The sequence below is a fragment of the Parasteatoda tepidariorum genome, chromosome 10 (genome assembly GCF_043381705.1).
Source record: "Parasteatoda tepidariorum isolate YZ-2023 chromosome 10, CAS_Ptep_4.0, whole genome shotgun sequence".
In the NCBI taxonomy this organism is placed as follows: domain Eukaryota; kingdom Metazoa; phylum Arthropoda; class Arachnida; order Araneae; family Theridiidae; genus Parasteatoda; species Parasteatoda tepidariorum.
The window spans coordinates 36,084,675-36,098,983 of NC_092213.1; the positions used below are offsets into that span (position 1 = coordinate 36,084,675).

General features: G+C 27.8%; 1 protein-coding gene across 1 annotated transcript; it reads right to left on the bottom strand.

Annotated features, from left to right (window-relative positions):
• Positions 1-520: 520 nt before the first annotated feature.
• LOC107444393 (Inositol phosphate kinase 2) lies at positions 521-13,959 on the bottom strand. The gene is made up of 7 exons (XM_071186932.1): positions 13,748-13,959; positions 13,315-13,442; positions 12,047-12,229; positions 9,880-10,059; positions 8,061-8,176; positions 6,798-6,879; positions 521-4,170 (listed from the first exon to the last, which is right to left on the bottom strand). Exons 2-7 carry the CDS (start codon positions 13,412-13,414, stop codon positions 3,677-3,679), a joined length of 1,155 nt encoding a protein of 384 aa, XP_071043033.1. The 5' UTR covers positions 13,415-13,442; positions 13,748-13,959; the 3' UTR covers positions 521-3,676.
• Positions 13,960-14,309: the final 350 nt, after the last annotated feature.

A 14,309-nucleotide genomic window follows, 5' to 3' on the forward strand; every position in this document is an offset into this window, starting at 1 on the left:
TTCAGTAAATATTTCTCTATGCCTAGGTGTATCGAAACAATAAAGCTTTCTAAGGAAGGTGTGATATTATAAATCTTGTTGCAATTTTTTTTGTTAAATAGAATTTGGTAACTTAGGTACATTGCTGACCACATTTCTACAATCATGTCTACAGTCAAAGTCTTCAATCTTCTTGACCTTCTAGTCCACAACAGACTGTTGTTGAAGAATTTTACATTGCTGGTAAAATCCTTTAGTAAAAATGTCTTGCTCCATTTTAGCAAATTCTGTAATCTAGAAATGTGACAATAGCAGAAACTCTGGAATACAGTGAGTTGTTAGCCATGTGGTTAAGAGTCTGTAATTTTGAAACCACACGCATAATAAAAATTTCACTGAAGTCAGCAACTACCTTTACTTTCCAAACAAGCTAGTATCCATCAATCTGAAAACCTGATTTTTTTTTAAAAAAAAAAATTGGGATGATATATGATCTAAATCTGTTTTGTGAGATAAAAACAATAAATGCACTCACTCAAAATTAAACATAATTTTTTTAATGTAAAAATATATTGAACTTATTAAGTATTGACAACCATGTAACAATTGTAAATAGTATTAAAAAGATTTGAGTTATGAAAGGGGTTACAGGTTTTTACATTACTAGACTAACATGTTTTGGCCTGTTATTTTACTTAGATAACTATATCACATATTTTAACATTCATTAAATAAGTAATATTTATACATTGTTTGGAATGAAATAACAATAGAAACACATGCCACAAAACTATAATACACTAAAAAAAGCATTTTAATAAGTACATCAAACAATGAAGACCTTTTTTTTATCAAGAAAAGATATCACAATCAGAAATACTCCATTACATTCATGCCTAACAATAATCTCTTGTAATTTTTTTTACACAATACAGGAAACAATCAGATTATCTTTTAATGTACTGCTTTCCTTTCAATAAAAGTTTTATCAAAATTCAATCTTTAATTCCTACGAATAAGTAGTTGTTCCATGAAGAATTTTTGATATTAAGTCTACAGCTACATTAATATTCTATGGTTTTTATTAATTAATGACCCAATAAAATGAGGAAATTAAAGTTGCTATTTGATAAATTCCATAACATTCTGTTTCCACTTTTTTATTTAAAATTAAATTTAGAATCTAAAAAATGCTTAGCTATGACTAGTAAACATATTTAAAAATAATCTCAATTTTAAAAATTGTTTTTAATCAGCGTAAAATTTTTGGCACCAAAATACATAGTTAAGATATTTAAAAACTGTTAAACCTTAAAATATCCTTTTTAAGAGGATATTTTAAGAATAAACATTTAAAATATGTAGAGAAATAATACAGAGATAGGGAAAAGAAAAAAAAATTAATTGTATTAATATTTGAAATTATAAATTTCAGAGTATACTGCATCTTTCTGATATACATATTTTTAAATAACCAAGCTCAATGGTTAACTTAGCTGATCTGCAATCAGAAAATCTTCAAAAAGATTGAAGAAAACTTTTTCAAAAGAAAGTTGCATAGTTTATTGTTATAAAAAAATTGTATTCAAAAACCTTACTAAGCATTTTCTTTATGCATAAATTAGTAAATTTAAAGTTTTTATAAAAAGCATGGTTTATTTATTATTATATCTTATAAATTAGGTGCCAAAGAGATGCACACAGCTGGTGCATTGATTTAATGTCGTGCTCCATTAATTTTGCTATAGTCCAAAAGTGAAACATAATTATCAATCCATACACTCTCCAAGCAAACTTTCAAGGAATTTTTTCTCTCTACAGTTCTTGCATAATTAGAGGAACTAGCTTGTTATGCAAGAAAGAAACCAAGTTAAATGACTATAATGCAAACACTCAAATAGTTATTGGAGTTCTACATTGAATCAATGCATTAGGGGAATAGAGCAAAAAAAAAAGCTTTTTCTTCAAAATGAACTTTCACTAAATGTTAAAAAAAAGATTTTTTTGTTTTGTTATTGTCTTATTGTAATCTGAAATGAGACTGAAACATGTTATTAATTGCAAAATAATAGAAGTCAATATTCAGAATAAAATGCTGTATGATAAATTGTGATCTAAATTAAAATCCATATCTATAAAAACAAGTAAATAAAACTTGTATGTAAAACAACAACAAAATTAAAACTGCATGCATTTAAAAATATTTAAGTAAAGATAGTAAAAAATATCTCATAGTTTAGAGTAAATTTCTAAGGAAAAAATGACATTTTGGTTTTGCTTATTCATATCATGATAATAGGTTTATATTTGGGAATATAAAAATTAAACAATTATACTATATATATATAGCACAAATACAAAATAGGCTGGTCGTTTTGGGAAATGAAGAAATTGAGTAAAAAAATAAGTAAATTAAGTACCAGGATTACACAATTATTTATTGATAATTGCACTCAAGTATGCATTTATGCCTTTTTTTTAATCATATGCTACCACAAACGAAAATTTAAGTTAGCATAAACAGGACTGCTGACAAACACTATCCTAAGTGGTAGTGGCACCAAAAGTAGCACGATTATTTTTGCCTGCTAGAGTTAAATATATTAATATTAAGTAAGGAATGTGTGAAAAGTATGGAGTATATTTTTATAGCATATTGCTTTCGATTGATTATTAAATTATCAGAAGAACGGACAATAAAAACGAAATTTACATGCATTGAAATAGGCAAAAAATATTTACATATTGAAACTTTAACACTATTTAAATAATCATTATTAATTTCATAACTGTTTATATAGTTTTTTCAGCTTCTTTTTCATAGCTGATCCTTATAAAGTCATAATTGATATTCTATTGAACACCATTTGAGAATACTAATTAAAACTAAGATCACAAATTAATATATATATATTTGTAATAATTCTCTGAGCAGAAATACTTGTTATATCTGAACTTTAAACATCATAGCGACAAAAAGATGAGAAAAAAAGTTCACAGTGAGAAGAGAGCAAGGAAATTATTGGAAAATATTACTGGAAGACATAAGCATACCAGACAAAGAATAAGTCACTCCTACAGAATATGAACCATGCACCTGAAACCAGAAATGGATCTCTGTTGTTTTGGGATGTTTTCTTAATATGAGATGAACATTATGAATGACCAGACGAGCTTTTCAGTCATTCTCTTAATGGTGAGCTGTTGATAACTTAATTTCTCAAGATGATAACATCAGAGTTTTAGTGCGCTGGAAGAATATAGGACTGATTTTAATGAATATGCCTCAATATATTTTGTTGCGCGAATAAAATTACTTAATTTAAACCCCATGGAAAATCTCTATGACATGTTAGAACAGCAGATAAAATGCCAAAATCAGAATCTCTGTAATTTGATGGATTTGCACAAACAAAGAAGAGGCTTAAAAAGTATGGGTCCTACCTATAAAACCTTTAAGACTCACTTTTTAACTATATACAGATAGTTATCAAGTTCAGAGGAGTAATTACAGGGTATTAAATGTGACTTTTCAGGATTTTATAAGGGTATCTAATACTTTTGTCAGGTAAGCTCAGTGTTTGGAGTGCTTCAAAAATTAAAACATTTTCTCAAACATTATCTTTTAAAATATAAAGAATTTAAAGGAAATTACATTATTTTTTATGTTTTAATCTACTATTGTTTATAACAAATATTAGTTTTTAGGAAGCAGTTTAATTTGATCATTTAAAATTGTCTGTATGAATTGCTTTAGTTTTTCAAGACCAAATACATAATTTGAATCTTCTGTACTAGTAGGAAAAACATGAGCACAATCTATCATAGCAACACGTATAAGACTGCAGTCACTTATTATTTTATGGCAAATACTTTTATGCAATAAGCATGTATTGCAATTCAAATTATTACTTGAATTATTATCAATGAATATGTTTCTAAGGCACTCTGCAGAAATGGCACTAGATTCTTTTTCCTGGCATTCTAATCTACAAAAGTTATGAAGGTTGGTTTTAATCCACTTGTTCCAGGCAGTAAACATTCCCTCATACACAAATAGAAGCGAACTTGAGTAGAAAGCAAATTTCCTTTGATGTTTGAACCAATTTTCCAGTTCATTAAGTTTGTGTAGAAATCCACTCAAAATACAGCAATTAATAAACAAATTGCTTGTGAAGAATAATTCAAGAGCTGAAAAAAAAAGAATATTCTTAGCAGTAATGAAGAAGAAATTAAAGCAAATGCTTTCCTGTTTACTTTTAAATTTAAAATTAACAATTAATTTAAATACATTGAAAAAGGAAAAGTAAAAGCATGCACTTAAACAACAGCAGTACAAAAATAAAATTATTATTTTTAAAAAAAAGGAATTAGAACTAACATTATGTAAATATAATAGGAAATAATTTTAAAAAATCAAATGTGAAATTACATATTCTATTTTTACATTATACTAAACTGCATTGTAAAAAGTTATTACAAAATTATGAAAACCATAAATTTTAACAATGTTACGAAAAATATGCATTAGTACTAGCAATTCTAAAATGTTATTTTTACTGTCAAAGGTATTGATCTCAATCGAACTTAATATCAACAAAAAAATTTAGATACATAAAAATCAATTGAAGAAAAATTTACATGTTTCCATTTTTGTAAGAACTTTTAAAAAACATTTCAGTTTCTTGCAAAATTCTATTTAAAATACTATGTTTAATGTAATCCATAACAGTCATATAACAAACAATACAAAATTTTTTGTGCACTGAGAATAGGAAATTTATTTAAAACTTTTTTGTCGTAGTGTTTTCCTACAATTAATTAAACATTATTTTTAATCCTCCAAGAGTTGAGGCCCTAGACAAGCTTGACACGAAATTTTTGGCCATGTTCTACTTTCCCACTAAGTAGCGCACCTCAAACCGGTTTCAAGATGTAAGAAAGCTTGAAGCAAAAATTTCAGAAAAGGCTGGGCTTAAATCTTAGAGAGTTGAAAATAAATTTAAATATTAAAATTATTTTTTTAATTTTGTCATTGCATTTTTTTAATATTATAATTTCAACATTTTTCTGAATATGAAATTACAAATTCTCAAAACAGTATTATGATCATTGATTAAATACAGGATCGAAAGAAACAATTTAGGGTAAAGAATTTTAATAATTTTAACAATTTACCCACATAACATATATAAAACACAGAAAAGTTACAGAGCTGATTACAGCACTAATGTTATTACCTCTACTGAAGAACATATTCTAAATGTTTACAGATGACACAATTTGTGTTTTGGGTAGAGAGTTTGCCTCAGTGCTGACCATTTTGGCAAACTATTTATTACAAACTTCCCATCTGTTTACAATAAATGTCCCATATTGTAAACAGCATCACTTTTTCTTGAGCTACCATTTTGAAATTTCTAAGAAAAGAGGAACAGGTCACTTATATCTAAGAAAGAAGGGTTAATTTTGATCTATTGAATAATAAAAAAAATTTATAGCACAGAAATAAAGAAGTTGAGTTATTTCCTACTAACTTGTAAAACTTGCGTACAAGGTGTAATAATTAAGTAACCAGACTGTGCATGCCCTTGCCGTTAGGCTTGGCGTGGGGAAGTGGAGAAATTGAGCAGTGCATTCATTTAAAATTCCTAATAAAATAAGAAAAAGAATCTAAATGAATTTTTTAATTGTTAAAGGAAGTGTTTGGAGATATAATTGCATATCACATAGTCAAATTTTTGAATAGCACAAACGATTTTCGCGAGGTTGTTAAAGGCGATGAACGTTCTGGTCGGCCCGTGAACTGAAGAAAACATTAAAAAAATTAATTAAATTGTGCGCAAAAACCAATGCTTGAGTCTTAGAATGATGTCATATATTATAAACATTGAGAGAGAAAATAAGAAAAATTTTGACAGAAGACTTGCACCAAAAAACCAGACATGTGAGCAAAAAATGAACAGGAAGAGAAGAATTAGCTCTAACATCATGGAATGCTTCACAGACGATCCTGAACTAATTAATAAAGTAATCACATGTAACGAAATTTGTATTTTTTAGTACAACCTTGAAACTAAATGACAGTTCATGCACTGGAAGACCCCATATCACCAAGGGCCAAAAAAGTTTGAATCAGCAATTCCAAACTGAAAGCCATGCTCATCATTTTTTTCGATATTAATGGTATCATCATGATAGAATGAATGCTTCGAGTCCATGTGATAAACCATCAGTACTACATTGAGGTCCCAAAATTAAATGAAGAGTGAGAAAAAAAAAGACCACATTTGTGGAGCAACAACACATGAATTTTGCACCAATACAACGACCCGGCACACAATGCACTCCGTGAAACAACCGTGGACAAACTCTGTGAACTGCAAACAAATGCATTACTGTGCTCAAGCATCTACAGTAGTCAACCAGATCTTGCACCATGTGACTTCCACCTGTTTCTAAAAGTGAAATGTGCATCGAAGAAAACACATTTTTAGTCTGTAGAAGAGGTGAAGGCAAAAACGGCAGACTTTTTGAAGAAGGTGACACCTATAATAACTTGAAGCACTGCTTGGAACAGTAGAAAACTCATATGCAAAGATGTATTGATAGCGAAGGAGAGTATGTTAAAGGAGACTAAAAGATATTTGTAAAATGTTTTGAATAAAGTTAATTTTTAAGATTGGTTCAATTTTTTAACTGTCACACCTCGCATGTTTAAAATAATTTTTAAAGGTCAATAATTTTTGTTACTATAATATGCAGCACAAACAAGTTGAATACATAAACATAACACTTTTATGTAAGTAAAAATTTACCATTTTTCATATTTTCAGGAGTAATTCCTTTTCCAAATTTTTTATCTTTATGCACATACTTTTCTTCATCATAGTTATATATCTAGAATGAGAATTTTTAAAAATATTAAGTTTATAATAAACTATAAAAATATTTTATTTCATAGTTTTAAATAAGATTTGTTTATAATAATTTGGAAGTAAAATATTTATAAATCTAACAAATAATACTACTATAAGAGTGATTATATACTTCACAAAAAACTATGTTATATTTTTCACAACTATAATTTAGTACAAAAAAAAATAGTACCTATGAATGCATTAAAAAATTTCATAACTTAACAGTTAATGTTATAAATTCAGATCAGAACATAATCAGAAAACACTGATTTTGTCTAAATTATATTTTAACAACACGTTATGCGAAATTTTAAAAAATTTCAACTCAATTACAAATATTTTCACATCAGAACTTTCATCAAACATTTGTTTAGAAATATGCTGAATTTTATATTTTTTTAAATCCAACTTTTTGAGTTTTAAGAGTGAAAATTGTACAGAGAAAGTTGCTTCCAATAATTTTTTCTAATAAAGAGAGGAACTCTTTAATTTAAAACAGGCTTACGAAATTCAATACTATTTGTAAAACTGATTCTTGAAAACTATTACTTTTTTTGAATAATTAACACACTCAAGACATAGTTAATGTCTACAGATGAATTTTGAATGTAATGTTTAGCCAATGCTGGTTCTCAAATTTCAGCTTAAATTTGCCAGTAATTTAATCATGATATCATCAAGCATAAAAAGACAGCTAAATCTTATCCAAATTATTAGACATCTTTACTCTAAATATATACTATTAAGAGAAAATAGTATTTAATGAACTAGAAAAATTTAATTTTTTTCAAAGTTGACAGGGAAAAGATATGTAAAATATATTTAAGATGAAACAGTTCCTTCTCTTATTTAAATATAATGATTAACAATTATAATGATGAAATAATGATGAAATTAACAACATTTTCAAATTGTGCAGGTAAGAACTTTTGGGTAAAAGTATTATTCCCTTATAGGCAATAATATTATATGATTATTATGCTGTTACCAGGTAACAATACAAAGGAACATTTTAGTGTTAAAATGTACTGGATCTAAATATTAAATAGGATTCATAATCTTCAAAATGTTCTCATAAGTTTTATTTTATGTTTAGAATAACCAACTATTAATCATAAAATGCCATACATGTCATTTAATTTTTTATTTTTATTTTATTACCTTCATTCCCAGAATTCGAAATCCTAAAACCTCACTGTACAAATATTTGCTTTTCTCGTATTCAATTTTAGTTCCAGTGGCTTCAGGATCATACGTCACTTTTCCAATTTTAACATCTTATTGTTCTGTACTTGAGGGTGTATGGAGAGAGTTTAAATGATTATTCTATATAGGACTTGGCAATAAATAGATGTATCTCAAAATATCGATGTAACCAGAGATGCCAACTTGCTCCGGACAGCAAATATGTATTTTAAAGTGGTAGTTTATCAATTGTGATTCTTGGTTTAATAAATTCAATTTAGTAGATTATTATCCACCACTATTTCTAAATAATTCGTGGGCTTATGTGATTCACTATTTTATAATACTTTAGTCATGTTATACGTTTTAAAAAGCAAGCAAAAATGGTCAAATATTTGCAAAATTTACTTTGTAGTTATTTACCGTTTTTTTTTAATTATTTTTATTTTCTAAGTCTAACAACATAGTAGTTTTAGGTCATTAGTTTTTGGATCTGATCACAAAAAAAAAGTAATTTTGCAGAAGGGGGGGGGGGAAATGCAGTGTAGTGTATTTATAATAAGTTTGAGCTTTTGTTTAATTATACTTCTAAGTATAAGTAATCAATATCAGATCTAAATTTTAAAAATAAATCTTATTTTCAACTTCTATACTTTTTTTGTATTCACATTAGTTTAAGATTAATACATAGAAGTAAAATTGAAAATTAAGAAATACAATTAAGGCTGAACTGATAAGCTTTCTATTATAGTCTTGTTAGTTGCTTAAGAATCTATTATTTAATCAAAGATACAGCATTGCCGCATAAATATTCAGACAGTTTTACAAAAACAGTGTCCAATGAAGCATGCCCTTTTTTGATCCTTGTGCCGATTCTCTAAACCAGTGGTTCCCAACCTTTTGTGGACCATCGCCCCCCTCTTGGGGTTGGCTGACACATATCGCCCCTTTCTCTTTTTGCTCAAAAAACCATTCATTGTTGCTTGTGAGCAACCAAACACTGAAAATATGCTATGTTATTTGATTTTAATTTAAATTGTAATGCAAATAAGGAGGCACATTTACCCTGTCATTTTTATTAATTAAAAAAAAATTTTGCATCTTTTTTTTCAAAAAGAAATGATATTTAAAACGGAATAATCAAAACAAAAGTACATTTNCTATTTGTAAAACTGATTCTTGAAAACTATTACTTTTTTTGAATAATTAACACACTCAAGACATAGTTAATGTCTACAGATGAATTTTGAATGTAATGTTTAGCCAATGTTGGTTCTCAAATTTCAGCTTAAATTTGTCAGTAATTTAAACATGATATCATCAAGCATAAAAAGACAGCTAAATCTTATCCAAATTATTAGATATCTATACTCTAAATATATACTATTAGGAGAAAATAGTATTTAATGAACTAGAAAAATTTAATTTTTTTCAAAGTTGACAGGGAAAAGATATGTAAAATATATTTAAGATGAAACAGTTCCTTCTCTTATTTAAATATAATGATTAACAATTATAATGATGATATAATGATGAAATTAACAACATTTTCAAATTGTGCAGGTAAGAACTTTTGGGTAAAAGTATTATTCCCTTATAGGCAATAATATTATACGTGTATTATGCTGTTACCAGGTAACAATACAAAGGAACATTTTAGTGTTAAAATGTACTGGATCTAAATATTAAATAGGATTCATAATCTTCAAAATGTTCTCATAAGTCTTACTTTATGTTTAGAATAACCAACTATTAATCATAAAATGCCATACATGTCATTTAATTTTTTATTTTATTACCTTCATTCCCAGAATTCGAAATCCTAAAACCTCACTGTACAAATATTTGCTTTTCTCGTATTCAATTTTAGTTCCAGTGGCTTCAGGATCATACGTCACTTTTCCAATTTTAACATCTAGAATTGAAGGCTTTGAAAAAGTTTCACAAACATCTTCCAAACACAGAAATTTCTTTTCTGAAAGGCATAATTAAAACTTTTTAAAACTGTGGCGCTGTTTGTTTTTTTTAAAAAAAAATTCTGAATAATCAAATATTAATTAATCATGACAAATTTGTCATAAAACATTGGAATATGCATTTTAAACTTCTCATAAAATTATTCACCATATAATTACAATGATTCCTGATGATACATGATATTTTTTCAGTTACGATTAAAGACATATGATCAGCAAATTTAAATAATATAGTAATTTTTAATCCAATCCAGTAATCCAATTGTAATTATATTGCAATTTTTAACACATAAAACTTTATATCAAAGTTGCAAGTTTCGAAACAAAAATATATGTCTTTAAAGAACTTGAAATTTATTAACACTTTACAAAATCAACGCTACTATAAAATTGGTATTCAAAAATCTTTTTTTTTTTTCTGCTCTTGCGATATTTTAAAAAAATCCACTTTAAGGGGGCCCCTAATCATTGGGGGCTCCAGGCCATGGCCTAGCCACGCCTAATGGGTAATCCAGCACTGCATATGAATTTAGTAAAATATTTACAGAACAAAAATAAACTAACTCTCCAAGTGGTGAGCCCATAGGTAAAATTGTAAGGAAATTTTAGTGGCTATGCACTACTCTCACACTGAATAATGAATGGCTAAAAGTTTTGCCGTGTGTAATGATATAGGTATATAATGATAAAAGCCGCGACCAACAATCAGAGTGTTGATGAATATTTTATCGTAGGAGTTTCGTCAATCCATTCAGAGTTAAGATTCCACTTTTTAACCGTCGTCAACCAGCTAGCAAACCAGGCAAACGATTGGAAATATACTTCATATAACTAAGAACAGATTTCTAACATCTTCTTTCTTGTTTCAAGGAATTTATTATAATTTTTTCTCCTTATTATTAGATAGTTCTAAATTTTTTTTTCTTTTGTTCTTTACACATTAGAGAGGGGAAATTCAATCTTTCAAGTCGAACAGTTGGCAATCCTTGAATGCATTAAATATATTAAGAGCACTGAAAACTTCAATAATAATGATAGTTATATCCTCTGGTCAGACTCAAAAGCATCAACATCATCAATACTTGATTTTGGCACAAATAATAGAATTTCTTTTGATATTCAACAAGAACTTCAACACACATCAATACAAATTTCCTAGATTAAAGCACACAGCAATAGAGTAGGTACTTGTTCCTAGGCTGGAGTGATCTGGACTAGTGGCCAAGTCCTGGGCTATATAGTTAAGGATTTTTCATAACCTAGGTACATGCTCGGGGCTTGGAGGAAAGAAAAAAAAAAGTACAGACTAAATCTTTTTCTGCACAAAACTTGAAGCCTATTACCATTGATAAATTTAAAGAAATAAATATGTTAAAAAGGAAATTTTTTTAGCAAAGCAACGTTTAATAATAAGATAAATTTCTCAAATCCAGCCATTTCCAACTTTTCTAGTTGTGCCAAAAACCAAATAAAATAAAAAAAATTAGTGCCTTTTGAGGAAAATATGCAAACAAAGATCTATTTTTTATATACATAGTGCAAACATGTCAGTAATTAATAAAATTTACTGTACATGAAAAATCAATTAAAAAATATTGAGCTACACCACATTACATCCTGGACTAGTGAATTGTCTTGAAAAAATAGTATGAGACTCCAAGATATATTTTCGTTTACACACTAAGGACCAGTACCCCACTACCCAGTATCCCGCTTCCCACAGCTAATAAATTTGAATTCCATAAGAGATATCACTGCCTCAAATCCATTAGAGGTATCTCTAATGGTTTAACCCTCCGAACAATTCAACTATGGGAAAATTTATACAAAGTTTTTCCTTGTCAAACACACCTTTTTAAAAAAATAAAACTAGTTTGTGCTACAGTAAAGAAACAAAAAGAATATAAGTTTTAAACATAGCACATAAAATAATAAAAAATAGCAGACATTTTGTAATAATAAAATTATAAATGAAATGTTTGTTACCTTTGTCTTTAATTCTAGTCTGGCAGGTACCAAGGAATTTAGGTAAATAGTTACTCAGTTCTGATAGAATTGAATCAGAATCTTTGTTACAGAAAACGTTTTCGTAAAATAAAAGTTCCTTTTCAGATCGACCATTTTCCATGACTGGTTTAATGATAGCTCCATTTTTGTGCTTTAAGACACCTGTTGTAAAAAGCGGAAAGAAATTAAGTCATACGAACAACAGACAGTTATAAACAACAATGAAAAATTCAAATAGCATTTTAAAAGCTGCGATATTTTTCAAAGTTATTTACAAATGCTTTTTACACATATGCACTAACACTCTTAAAGACTTAGTATTTATTTAAAGCCCAAATCACAAAAAGAATGAAGTTAGCAATAGGTTCAAACATAATTACTGTATCATGGTTTAATATATCATAAACATCATATCATGGATTATTATTTAAAGCCCTAATCACAAATGACAAAAAAAGTGCAGTTAGCAATAGGTTCATATCTATCTTTTGATCTGTGATCTGCAGTTTGCATTGCATAGGAAAGAAAATCATAAAAATTGTCCACAATTAGCTCAACAGCAATAAGACATTAACTTATGTTTGATCTAACATAAACAAGATTTAATGTCTGGGAGATACATGGATATTTCAAGCCAATGAATGCAGTAAAGTAGCAAAACTACCAAAAGTATAATCCAGTTTATTTGTGAAATGGTAGTCAATAGCAATACTGCAACTAATTTTCCTTGTGATTATAGCAAGCGCTTTGTAGCTGAAGCATTAATTCTAGTTTTTTATAAAAAGATAAATAATTTTTTAACCCCCCTCTTGTCTATTTAAGTTTCCGAGGATTTAAAATAGATAACAAGAATAATATAGAAAAATAAGGTTGACCATTTAATTTTTGATTTTGTCATTATAAATTAACTATAAAGACAAATATCAAGCATAAAATGAACTGATTTGTTGTGCATCTGCATCAGATGTTTGGCAATTCCTTTCTAACTACTGACTTTTTGCAAATTTTTATTTATTTAGTTTTTGGTGCTGCTTATGTCACGTCTCAAAAAAAAAAAAATTCAACGTAAATCTTTGTTTATATTTAATATATCTCATCGATATTTTGTGTGAAGCTCTATTTTTCAATGATCTATATCGATAAGTATAACTATGAAGCATATAATTTTAGAAAAAAAATTCTTATTTCAAAAATAAATTTACATTCTTTTAAGTTCAAATACAAATAAATAAAAATTTTATAGTTACCCAATTTGGTATTTCCATCATATTCATGGCCTGCTACTTGATGAGAATATAAGCTAGTTTCTTCTGGGAGGATTACATCAGATATTTCTTCAGATTTCATCTTAATATCCAAGAATTAAAGTCCATTCCTAAAAGAGAATAATTAAATAATCAAATAATGAATCCTAATCAACATTATAATATACAAGAATAAATAAATTTCATATTAAAATTTCAGGTTTAATATGAAATTGTAATACATTATAAAATAATTTTGTTAAAGAATTAAAATCATTGTAATAAAAACAATTAATATAAAATTTAATTAACAATAGACAAATAAAACCATTAATTTTTCACTGAGGGTAAGGGCTGAAGAAGAAGAGAATGGTGCTTCTTTAAGTTTTTAAAGCACAAGTGGTTAAACAGTTTGGGAAAATAAATAAGTAGTTACTTTCAAAAATTCAAAGTATTTATTAATCAATTTAAAATAATTTTTTATATAAACATCAAAAAGGCAACTCTATAACTATCTATGTAATATAAGCAGACTTTAGCAGTTACAGAAACAAAACAAATAGAGCTGAAGTATTTTTGTAAAAATAATTATAGGTGTTTTTTACAGTTCAGGAAAATTCGGTATTGTGATCTACGCCAAAATTATTGCCAATATTTGGCGAGATCCCTGCGAGTGCCTGCAGGGAGTTTTATAAGTGGGCGCGGTCAACAGGGTTAGTGATGACGTATTCATGACGTCACCCATCATCCCCTCCCTCTCAGCGATTGTTTTCCTTCTTAAATGATGTATGTTTCTCATNATGAAAACGTGATAAATTAATGTCTGATATTTACAGGCTCCCGATAGAGGGCGTACTCGAGCGTTGCGATCGCGAATACTAAGTAGTTCATTTAATTACATTTAGGAGTTAGTTTGGATAGAAAATCATAGATTTGATGCAACTGCATCATTGATTTTCACTTTAAGAATAATTAGGTTCATAAAAAAAGGACTGGTT